The following is a 12,907-nucleotide window of genomic DNA, read 5'->3' on the forward strand; positions in this document are numbered from 1 at the left end:
TTCTTGTTCCTGATCTTCTTCTTGATTATCATGTTTGCTGGGTATCGCAATAGCTAAAATGTCTTCAAAGTATTTTGTAACGATAGTTGCGTCTGAGATAAAGGTGATTTAACTTCAGAAATAATTCGAATGTACCTGAATATTGTAAATATTTTTTTAACCAAATGTTGTATTTTTGACCATGTGGTGCACACTTGAAAACTCTTCGATCTGCTTTTCACAGCTCGTTCTAAACTTGTATTAACAAGCGCAATACCAAAAAAAATAAACTAACGAGGCAACAAATGCCTTGGCTTCTAATAAAAAAAATTGGCGCTAGATGGGTAAACAAGTTCTAGGGTACTAGAATCAAGACATGACACCTAAACGGTTTGTAAGAGTTAATTTTGGTGAGTTTATGTCACTTCCCCAGTGAGAACTGCTCAATAAGGTTAAACTGTACATACCGGAATAGACCGTGCTTGTGAGGAGCAGCCTTTTGTGAGTGCAGCGGACCAATGAAATCAAACACCAGCTTCCAGCGTAACCAGCTGGATTGACGTGGAAGACGCGTCAAATTAATCGGAGCAAACTTCAGCCTGCAGGATAGACAAATTAGCGTTTATCGGATGAAGATCACCTTGGTGCTTTTGTCCAGAGCCATACCTTTTAAAGTAGTTCTTTAAAAGTGGGAGTAAAGCATCGGAAGAAGTACTTCTCCTCCAGGCTTCGTCTCCCGTCCTTCGCTTCCTTCAGCAAACCGGAGAAGCTGCGCTTTTTCAGCCATCGAAGGGCAAATAATTCAAAAGAAAGCATCTTGAGCAGCCGGGCAAATGGGTAAGCCTTCGCTCAGTTCTGCATGGTTCTGCATGGTTCAGTGGCAGAAAGATGATAGAAGCAGAACTTGTTTTGCACGCCTGCATAACGTGAGAGCTAAGCATAAAGTTGAACTTCGGCTGTAGTTAAAAAGATTTGGTGCAGTATCTCTTCTCCCGGTTTAAACATATATTGTAATGTATGGCTTTAATTTACTAGCTTTCGATAGAAGTTAATAGCAACGTTACTATATTTCTAACTTACAGGTTTCTCAAATGCATAATTATTATTTATTAAAAAAGCGATATCGGGGGTATTATTCGTGTTTTGCGCCTTAAAAAGCAATGGCATGAAGGAAGACGAATAAACAACGTGCAAAAGTGAAATATTAATATTGTAATAAATCTATTATTATGCACAAGCTATTTATTTTGGAACGCCGTTTTTCCATGATATAAGTTAGGGCACTCATGGGAAGCGTTAGTGTTTTGACAGCTGTTTTTATTCATTTCTTATTTTCTTAAATGTTGACATTTATCATGTTTATTTCTTTCCTTCTTGCAGAGCAAACCTATGGAGAGGTAAATCAGTTGGGCGGCGTATTTGTCAATGGAAGACCTTTACCTAACGCTATCCGACTGAGGATCGTGGAGCTGGCCCAACTTGGAATCAGACCTTGCGACATCAGCAGGCAACTGCGCGTCTCCCACGGCTGTGTGAGCAAAATCCTAGCCAGGTACAACGAGACCGGGTCCATCTTACCCGGTGCCATCGGAGGCAGTAAACCCAGGGTTACAACCCCCAATGTAGTGAAAAACATAAGGGAATACAAACAAGGTGACCCCGGCATCTTCGCCTGGGAGATTCGCGACAGGCTGCTCGCAGATGGAGTGTGCGATAAATACAATGTGCCCTCGGTGAGCTCGATCAGCAGGATTTTAAGGAACAAGATCGGAAACCTCTCCCAGCCTAACCAGTATGAAAACAGCAAGCAACCCCCTCCCCAGTCGGCGCTTTCTTACAACCACATTTATCCATATTCTTACCCGAACGCCATGTCGCCCACCGGGACCAAAATGAGTAATGCTCCCGGCGTGCCTGTCACTGCGGGCCACATGAGTATTCCGAGGGCCTGGCCTTCTGCTCACACTGTCACCAACATCTTGGGGATTCGAGCGTTCATGGATCCAGCAGGTTGGTACCTCAATCATCCCGCATACGTTCTTGTTTTCGTTGTATCTTTTCACTTTGCACATCGGGTTACAGTAATGCAATAGCACAGGGTGACCTGTAAATCCTTTTTTTTTTTAAACTTGAACTCAGAGTCCCAGGGAAACAACTTTAATTTCCCCAAACCAAGGTTACAACTACGAACTATTAACTCCTTCTGCAAATAATGATAAGGCTGCATCGGCTTCATACGGGTGTTTTATCCTAGATTTGTTGCTGGTTTGTTTGTTTCTATTTAAGAAGTGGGTGTATTGTGATAGAAAAATTTAAAAATCATCTTGATCCACTGAAAAGCAAACACTCGTGTTCCATAAACAGATAAAAATCGTCATATCTGCTTTAACGTGAACTTATACACGGGTTACAGTTGAAAAGGGATTTTAAAGGCCTTTTACACAACATTGTGATTATAACGTCACCAGTCTAGACCCAGAATGCAATAAAAAAGCTTGGATGTCAGGCATTTGTTAGACATGTAATCGTATATTGTTTGGAAAAGTCTATTGATTATTCCAATGATTTTATGTTAAAAGCCATAATTTATTAAATAAACAATATAAAATAATATTGATCTCAAGATTTTTACAACTTGCTTGCAGTTTTCAAACGTATGCTTGAAGTAAACGACCTTAGATGAATTTGAACATGGAGCCGTTCTCTAAAAATCTAAACAGTACATTCAACGGGCACTTCACGGAAACCTGCTTTTTAAAATTATCTTTCCCTTTGTTAATAGACGTTCCAAAATCCAATTTCAGAAATATTATTTAAACTGCCTTAACAATATTTCCGGATGAAGGAAATGTTTAAATGCAACTCAAGCATTTCCAATGACTACCTCTACAAAATGCATCCGACGAATTACCATATTTAGATGTGATTGAACATATTGCTGTTTTTTTAAAGTTTACTATAAATCCCATAAACCCGTACAAAACATTAAGGCCTTCACAGAATTTGTTCTAAAACAAAGCCTTGAATTTGGAATGGATATGAATCTGGGTGACACTAAATACTGTTGGAGTACTCGAGATCGTTTGTCGTAGTATTAATAGTATTGGATAATTAACACTTCATGGTTGTTTCAGCAGCCATCGCTGGTACCGAGGGATACCCACCGAAAATGGAGGACTGGGGTAGTGTTAACAGAACTACTTTTCCTACAGCTCACGGCGTCAATGGCCTTGACAAATCAGCCATAGACAACGACATTAAATATCCACAGGTAAGCACAACAGACGAATAACGCATGAAATACCCTAGAATAATAATAATACAAAATTCTCCGAAACATGTCTTTCGGAGCTTTACAACATGTTGTCAGGTGCTGTTTGAAATCAGATAGTGATAAAATGTTTTCATAAACTAAACGTTCAAAATGGATCTCGAAAGTCAAGTCATGTGCGTAAAGGGAGACATTCACAACTTCACAAGGAGCCTACAAAGATATTCTGTAGAATATTTATACAGTATCTATCCTGGAACAAATAGGTTATTACAGATATTTTGCAATATCTGACAGAAAGAGGATTTTCTGTATGTTCGATTTTAACCCCCGTACGAATTCTCATTTCTAGATATTCTTATGCAACGTATGTCGATCCTGTATCGTGAACTTAGTTATGAATAAATAAAATCAAAGATAAGTCAGATAACTGCTTTTCTCGGTATCACCTGTCTCTCTCTGTTCTCGCTATATTCTTCCAGATGTATACATAACGATCGGTTTACTTGAAATATTAATGCGGCGGACGCGAATGAAATTAAAACTAGAGCGATTGTATTATTTCGCCTGTTCGTGTTTGCTAAAATGTAAAAATAAATAAATACATAATAATCATGTTTTGCAGCCTTCTTCCACGCTGTCCAGTTATGTTCCAGCTTGTGCCTATTCCCCATCCAATCAGTACGGGGTCTACAGCGGGCCTGCAGGTAGTTACGTGACCCCGGGTCACCACTGGCAGTCCCAGGGCACGGCTCTGTCCCACCCAGCGAGCGGGATGACGATGCACGGAGGAGAAATCCACCCCCCACTGTCCTTCAAACATCCATCAAGAGACGGTAGGCCGCATACTGTTTTACAGCTACAGGAATACACCCAGCGGTCCTTCCATCATTATGATATTGCGGTAGAAAAACACAGAGGAGCCGCTTGCCTTATTTAAATACAGTAAAAACTCGGTTCAACGGATCTCGCTCTGACGGGTTTCGGATTTAACGGATGCAATCTGTAAAGGGGGATTACGTGAAATCCCAAATACCTGACCTTCCGTTCAATAACAGGGGAATGCACTAATAATAAAATCTAACGATCTATTTTCTGCTTTCAAGTAGTACGTCCCCTAAATACGGCACAGGTTCGAAAACTCAGGAGTATCAGTGGTTGTTTATATAGGGATAATGCAATGGTTTATGATGGGTGCGTTTCATTTGCCTTAGCGAATGTTATACAATATATTTAGGACACGTGAAATAGAGAGCTTTTATATTTATGATAAAAAGGCTCAGGAACAATTTTTGTGTTGAATGTAATTGTTTAAAGTTTAAGTTTAAGTCAAAGATCCAGGAAGCATGTACAGTATATACATTTTATTCTCATATACTTTACAGTCATGGTAGGTTTGGGGCTAAAAAATAATTTGTGATTTTACGGACATTTGGCAATAATTGAGACCCCCCTTTAAGTCCTTCTCCCCTTTAAGTCAGTTAAATTGAGGGTTTACTGCAATTTATAAGAACCATTATACATTATATCAATTGAAAATTGGACACTACTATTTCTCAATAAAAGGCCTACACTAAAGTTTATTCATAAATTATATTAAGTACTTTCAGAAGTACTTAATTTCTCAGATGATTCACGTCTGCATAACATTTTCTTGGACTAGTATTTGTGAAATATGCAATTCATGTTAAAATGGCTGTATTATTGGCCTACCATAGATTTATGTAACTCCTCAATAGAATACATTTCTGTGATGTAAATCCGGCTATTTTCCCCATTTATGTTTGTTGCCACTGGGAAAAGGTCAATTTTGCCTGTTATGATGTTCCCTCAAACAATTTGTAATATCTGAAAGCTTATACAGTAGAAGCCTTGGTTATGGCTCAAATTGAAGCTAACACATTGCAAATGAAATAATCTATTTGGTGGTTCTGGAAATCAGTAATCATTTCACTTTGGTGTCATGCAAAAGTTCTTTAAATTAAAAAAAAAGTGATCAAATGTTTCAGTGCTTCACCTTGCTTTCAACTAGATTAAATCAATGACTTGCTAAGGAACAGAAGTTATGTTGTAATACTGGACCAGTGGTAGATTTGGGCTCTATTTGATACAGCCAAGCCAAATTTGAAAAATAATTGTTTTTTGTGTTCTCAATGTAATCGTCATTTTGTCAATTTACCATAAGTAAACTTTCTGTGTAAATAATCTACTGTTCCAGATTCTAAACAATTTTTAAAGCACACGAGGAAGCTGCTTATGTGAGATCTAAATAAAACTTGGACATCATGCTAAAACATTTACAATTAAATACATCTCTGGAGTGTCTCGGTGCGATTCAGGTGTCCTGGAATTAGCCTTTGCGACTTTGCAAATACAGAAGGTGAAGATATGGTATTTATTACCTCTCTACCTTTCTAAGTATCTAGTGAAACCATAGATCCGGATAACCTGATACTGGTTCTGTGCCAGGAACAGTCAGCAGTACCACTCACCTTCGCCACACAGTGTGTAATGTCATGTGCTTAGCTGCTCTCAACCAAACAGTTTTCCTGCAATGTTCCCGCATAATTATTTTCAAAATGTGCCATGTAGCAAGTCAATATGGTTGTAGAAGTACACAGAGTACTAAGTGAATAGTACAATTTCTGCGCACTGCTGCAAATTATATTAATAATTCATACGATGTTATTTAAATCTGTAGTTTATGTCCTCTGTGTTTCACATAACTGTATTTGTGGGTCCAGTTTACTAACTCGCAATAGATTTATTAGACGTGAAACACAAATGCAAATCAGTTCCAACTGTCATGTAACTCTAGAACTTAACATATAACCCTATACCCCAATTTAAAATGGCGGGGATAAACATCTATTGCTCTAGCGTGGCTCCGTTTGACAGAGAATCTGTATAAAACCCAAGGGTGTCTGCGCAGTGTGGAGATGTTAAGACTAATTCGGTAAAAACACTGGATAATAAAACGAGGTCTGCCATTTCAGTGCAGAAAGGCTGAACTGTGTGGTTGTCGGCTCTGTGTTCAGTGATGAAAGGACCCGCCTACGAAGGCGGCGCGAAGCAAGCACTGGTGATTTTTTAATGAGCCTGATTCTTCCATATGACAAATACAGCGAAGTGTTCGAACCGCCAGCATTTCCGCGATTGTCAGCGTGACAGGTCGTAGGCGATGAAGCGCGAGGACTTTATCTGCTTCTAAAAAAATGTGAAATGCAAGAAGGGCCCGTTTAAGTGTGCTACTACATCCGATTTTCGATTTTTATTTTTTCGCTTCACTGCTTCCCGTTAAACTTTAACCAAAAAATAAAACTCAAGGGCAAGGTACTTCACTTAAAGTGCATCAGTAAAATGCTGTGCTGTATAACTGGTCATACAATTTATTTGTATAAAAGCATTCAACCAAATGTATTATGGATGACTGAATTCCACTTAAAGGAAAACTTTTAATTAACGCCTGAGATTTTCATTATAGTTTCCTTACTGTATATTCCCTGACAGAGATTTTTTAATAGCATTGTCCGTTATTACAAGCTAAATGCGGTATATACTTTTCTACATAAGAGTGTAAAAAAGATTACATTTCCCGTTAACCATCGAAGAAAAATAAAATAAATAAAATAATTTTATGATAGATATTAACTGGAGTCAAGTTCAATTGAAGTCTCCCCATAGCGCGAATAAGGGCAGCACCGCCCAAAGTGTAGCAACACACAGAGAATAATATAAAACGTCTTCCAGCTGAGGTGTTATCACAAACAACCAATATATGTGGCAAAACTACACCGTAAAGTCATTAACTGAATGTAATTTAAAGTCAGATATTCCAAAATAAATATGTTAATTGTTCCTTTAAAATAAATAAGAATAAACTTTACTCACATCCAAGGTTCCAGTAACATAATGATACAAGTTGTTGTACAAGATCTATGTTTAACTCTGAAACGTACGGATTCACATTATACAGTACTTCAGGCCATTTTGTCCCTTGCTATATCTACAGTAGGAATGTAGATTGCATGACTCATGTTTTTAATACGTGTACCTAGCCGCAAAGACAAAAATAAATATCGAAAACGAAAAGACCCGCGAAATACAATGGAGAAATATGAAACCCTAAGGCTAAGTGAAGAACCTATCTTCCATGAAAACAATTCTATGATTATCAAGGATAAAGTAAGAATTAACGAATGTTTTCAGTTGAATTAAAATAAGGAGAACCCCAAGCCGCGGTTTGGTCAAAGGTAAAATGAAGAGATTCCTGTTCTTATAACCTAGAGGAATTTTTATTTCAAAAGTTAAACATGATCTTTTTAAAACAAATGCAAAAGGACAGGAAGAAATGAAAAATACATCTCAAACGTGAAATCCTTGGTAAACCAAGTTGGAATCAACTCGATTTTGTTGAGCATGAAAAAGAAGATTACTTCAATGGTGAAATACATACAGGCCTGATATAAAAATAACTTAAACTTTAATATTTACATATATTACCTCATCTGAAAATACAATTGTTTGTGTTTTATACAATTCTTAATTTCCCCAGTCACACCAAATTTTCTTCCCTTTACTAAACAAGATAATATATGATTGTTGAAAAAAAGGCTGTTTACTTCATGTGGAAAAAAAACTGCAAATCTAGAAAGAATTTTCTATGTACAGTTTTAGAGAAAATAAGGTTTTGAAGTGAAGTGTGCAGTACGTGCAGAAATCAGTACGTGCGCAGCATGTAGAAATATGAACATAGAACTCAAATTGTTGTTGCTTTATCGGTGTCCGGAGTGAATAAACCATGTCTTAGGGGCGGAACGGAATCAAGCCTTTTAGAGATGTTCAATGGTTTTTGGATCATTGAGTTTTTCTCCAGAAGAGATTAATGGTTTGTTATTAAAATACTGATTTTGTTTTTATTCCGCAGGTGATAGAAAACCCCCCAGTTCTTTAATCAAGCAACAGCATGAAGCCTTGAACGGCGTACATGGACTCAGTCTTCCTACCTCATCTCCTTAACTTTGAAAAACAAAGTCCACACAAATCAAGGACCCAAAATGTAGCGCATATGCAACCGAAGCATATATATTTAAAGCGCATTTCAAGAATTCAAACAGTAAGTAAAAAAGTACTATATTTATAAATTGCCAGTCAAAGTGTTAAGTCAAGATAGGGCGTGCAAATATGATTCCAAAGTAGCCTTCTTAGAAATTGTTTCTCAGAAAAGCAGAAGAATGTAAAATGACAAAATGAAACGTAAATTTAAGTTTACCGTGCTTTTTTCAAACGGCGTTGGTGCTTGGGAGTTTTATCCTTTTTATTTCACGTCTGCAAAAAAATAACAATATTACAGACTATGACATCCCGTTATCTGATATATTATCTTATTTAAATCAATAAAAAAATTGACGAACCCTTTTAAGTCTGCGCACGCCCTACCTTTTATGTTTTTGGGACAGAAAACCGTGTCGGTATTTGTCGATTTTTAAGACCATCTGTAATAGTTAAAATCTGGCTTTTGCAAAGCCAAAAAAACAAATACAAGTTTCAAAGGATGTGAACAAGATCATTAAATGTTGTATATCGGATTGTAAATGTAAGATGATTTGCGAAAGCTTGAATTATATATTTTTTATAAAACCATGTGTAAATATGCTAAATAAAAGCGTAACAAAGCAAAATATGTTCCTTTATTAACCAATAACCCGCTGACCTCCACCTCAAAGCATGCGCAAATATGTCTTTGATTTACTGAGGGTTAAGCGGTCTTTGATTTAAGGGAAAACGAACATAAGAGATTCGAAGAATATAGAATGTCTTAACCATAATACATACATACAGCGTATTATTTGTTACATACAATGGCACGTTTCTAGCATATGTATTGTAAATATGATAAGTTGTAGTGTTATTTGATGACTGTGAGGATGGTAACACGCTTTTTAAAGAAAACCAAGTGGAAACGGTACCAAAAAAAAAACAAACTAGATTTATAAAACTGAAATAAAAATGGTGGAATCGGTTTCCTTCTTTTGTGGGTGACGGTGTTCTATTCTTTTTAATGCAGTCTACCCAAGCCTTCCCCAGTTAATGATGCCTTACAGTTCTCGGCGCCTCTCATAATGGTATCGTTGCCCAGGGTTTACTGGATGAGAGCCATGAGACCACTGATATCCCTCTCCTCTTTTTAAAATTAGGTTTATTGGCTGGAAATTGATATATATATAGAGAGAGATATATTTATAATGTGTGTGTTTGAATAATTTGAAAATAAATCGAAAATGGAATGGGCTGAAGGAGATTTCAATTGTGCGTGAAGCCGACTGTTCTTTCCATTCACATGAAAATCCTTATTGGTACCGACAGCAGTTGAGCTCAGAAGAGCCGTGTTTCGATATGGTTTACTTGTTTATGCACGCACAGAATTTCCTTGCAAACGCACATACGCACATAAGCACACATACATGGGATACTACATAGTCTACATGTAGCGTTCCCTTTTTCCTTACATTAATACATTCGAAAACATCGATCTATCCTAATGAAAGCACAATTAGTGTTGCGTGCCTCACATCAAAACCGTACGACATACGGAGCAAAAGTAGTATTATCCCCCTAATCAATTGAAACGGGCATATGCAGAAATACAAAAGAAACATACTGTTTAAATACTAAACTCTATTTAATAAAAGTTTTCTTCAATCTTAAGGGTATTGCTGATTTTTTTTTTATTATTTTACTGACAAGCTTCTCAGTGGACCTGTACGTTTTTTACAAGGCACGGCGGAAACAAAATGTTTTAATAATTGTCAACAGGTTTCGTAGTACTTGACTGAAGCACGTGTTGCGCTTGGGGTATCAGCAATCCCGTATTTACTGCCGTGTGTGGTCTGCTACTTCTTTTTTTCATTTACTTAAGGCATATACGCTTCCACATTTCTACAGGCACGCAAGCTATATGTGAATTTATAACAGACTCCAGAAACCTCGTACAAAGATGCCATTTTGTTTCTCATCTAGATTTACAGACACACCAACAAATACACATGCAAATATTTATTTGATTGGATTTATTGGAAATACTTTACACTCGATGGATTAAGAACATCGTAATAAAGCTCTGAGTTTAGATCGCTGTTTTTACTTCTACTGTATGTGTCGCACATAAATTTTAAACGATAAAGTCTCTCGCGAAACTCTGCGAGGTTAATAACTCACGAGTTTGTTTTCACGTCTTTACATCCAGGAAATAAACTATTAGAACACATCAGAAAAATATATCCTCAGTAAAATCTTGAATTTCTGATCCACATAGAAACCTATAAACCAGTTTCCTCTAAGGTCTCATTGACATTGTTCTTTGTATCTAAGGCAAATATATTATTATATATACTATAGGATATATCACGCTTATTTGTTTCTGGCCTAAACATACATTTAATGGTGATTCAGGTGAAAGGTTTATTAAGTAAACATAAGACAGATGTAATATAAGATATATAATATCTTACTTCACCCCCCAAAAAAAGAATATACAAATGTAAGAATATTGCCACTTTGGAGTACCAACAGTCCATTAACTCATGGTAGTGTAAAACAAGTGACTTTTACCAGATAAATTACAAAATATTGAAATCAGCCGGCAGTATTTGTTATGCTAGTTTAAGGGAACACATTCAATGGTCTGATTGCAAACAGAGCAGATGAATATCCACTGGCGCTGCGAGACTAACTGAAAAACAATATAACTGTTTTAAATAATTTACTAAATAACGCATTGTAGTTTTGATGCTTTTTGTAGGCAGTGTGGAACTATTTCTTAGAAATACTTAAACTTAGAACAATAATCTATGCACAGTTTTTTTTTAACACAAGTTAACAATTTTCTTCGTGATTTAAATTCAACTGCCATGGTCAGTCCTTGGTTGTTAGGCTTTTTCAGATTGGCACGAGAAAACATATTGTGCTCAATTTCGGGAATTAATCTCTCCAGTGTGCGGTGTAATATTTAGTAACAACAATCATTTCGTTTCATTGGTTTCCCAAATATTTTAATACGCTAAATTCTATGGACATATCACGTTACCGAAGGAAACCGAGAACTGAAGTTACTGCTGGGATTCCAAGTTTCCTGACTGACATTCTCCACTGTGACAGAGGTCACATCTAAGGTTTATGAGGAGTGTGATAGGCTCAAAGGATTGCTTTTTACGGTTTGTGCTCAGATTGGAGGGGTGCTTGCTCTAGTATCCCTAAGTCTCTGAACTCCACTGTATCGTATCAAGTGTTAGCTAAGCAATCAGGAAATATGCTTATCCCAAAGCCCTAAAGCAAACAAGATAATGTAGCATGGGAATAAGACTTAACCTCATCATTTCTTGTGATTTATCCCCCTAGTTACTACAGTATAACGTCTTATGGTGAACAGGTTGATTTAAAAAGAAATAAAAACTGGCAATTTTGTTCTTCGATCTTTCGCAATCAAGACGTAAAAAGATTGCCTTAGCTTTGGGATTTTCATTTGTAATGGTGAAATTAAAAATAACACACGGACGTCAGTGTGTTTCCCTGGAGCACCGCAAGTTTGTTTTAGACATTCAATTTTCTGGACCGAGTCACTGTTCTTACGTGCGTTTTATCTGAAATTCATGTAAACATTTCTACAAAAAGCTGTTTTAAAAATCACTGTTTTCACCCGTTATAGCAATAGTATTGAAGTATTTTAAAATATCCTTAAAAACACAAATATTTGCATAGCTGGCACGTAGTTTGCGATCACTAAAACGATGTCTCTGGATGACTTGTAAAGCACAATAGAAGTCCCAATTTAAATAGCTAAAAAGAAACCTAAAAGTTTATTTTAAAATACATCACACCCAAAATTAGATATGATATGGATGAAATTAGACACTCTTTTGCGATAACCAATTGTGCAGTGAGAATAAATTGAGGATATTTTGAGAATAGTTCTCCAAATAGTTAAGCACATTAATATATGTGCTTACTTTTTGAGAAGGACGTGAAACCAGCAGTTTCTGCTCAGAGTACACCACTAGGCCCTTCTTGCCTGTAGCTTAGTCACTAAGGCAGTCTAACAATTCATTCGAGATACCCCAAACTGTTCGCATAAAGATGCGTTTTCTGTTCTCTCTTTAAATGGATTTCATTTTACTTTGCACTTCCATTTTCTTGTTTCACTACTGAGTTGAAAACAGCCGTATGGATTGATTTTTCTACATCCCTTAGGTTTTTTATACAGTAGGATCAAGCTCTTCTCTGTCTACTTAAAATTTGGCCATATACTGTATGGCACCACCGAGTTAACAGAAATCCTTCTTGTTGCCTTTCTATAGACTGTAATATTTATATCTGTACTATTCTAAAGTAAGGTGACCAAAATGGAATGTAATACTCCAAATGAGGTCTTACTGGTGCATTGTAAAGTTAGAGCGTAACTATCCTTGATTTAAATTACATACCATTTTCTATAACTTCAAAGTTTTGTTTGCTTTTTATTCCTTTCCTAAATTAGAAGAGAGCATGGAGGAATCCACTTTCATTCAGCTCCTACACAAATTACATATGATCAGAATGACAAGTAACTAAGAGTGCCTATCAAAGGTTTTCACCCCCTTTGTCTGTTTTGCATTTCATGGT

The 12,907-nt window shown here is 36.6% G+C and overlaps 1 protein-coding gene across 2 annotated transcripts; it reads left to right on the forward strand.

Annotated features, from left to right (window-relative positions):
• Positions 1–727: 727 nt before the first annotated feature.
• pax1a (paired box 1a) lies at positions 728–8,931 on the forward strand. Of its 2 annotated transcripts, none has more exons than XM_015353386.2 (5): positions 728–816; positions 1,360–1,989; positions 3,114–3,250; positions 3,876–4,086; positions 8,178–8,931. In XM_015353386.2, the coding sequence occupies exons 1-5, from the start codon at positions 813–815 to the stop codon at positions 8,267–8,269; spliced, it is 1,074 nt and encodes a 357-aa protein (XP_015208872.1). In that variant the 5' UTR covers positions 728–812; the 3' UTR covers positions 8,270–8,931. The 2 variants fall into 2 exon arrangements, with proteins under 2 accessions (XP_015208872.1, XP_006626262.1); XM_006626199.3 differs by having other exon boundaries at positions 3,117–3,250.
• The last annotated feature ends 3,976 nt before the right edge of the window (positions 8,932–12,907 follow it).

This window comes from Lepisosteus oculatus, chromosome 2 (assembly GCF_040954835.1).
Source record: "Lepisosteus oculatus isolate fLepOcu1 chromosome 2, fLepOcu1.hap2, whole genome shotgun sequence".
NCBI classification, from domain to species: domain Eukaryota; kingdom Metazoa; phylum Chordata; class Actinopteri; order Semionotiformes; family Lepisosteidae; genus Lepisosteus; species Lepisosteus oculatus.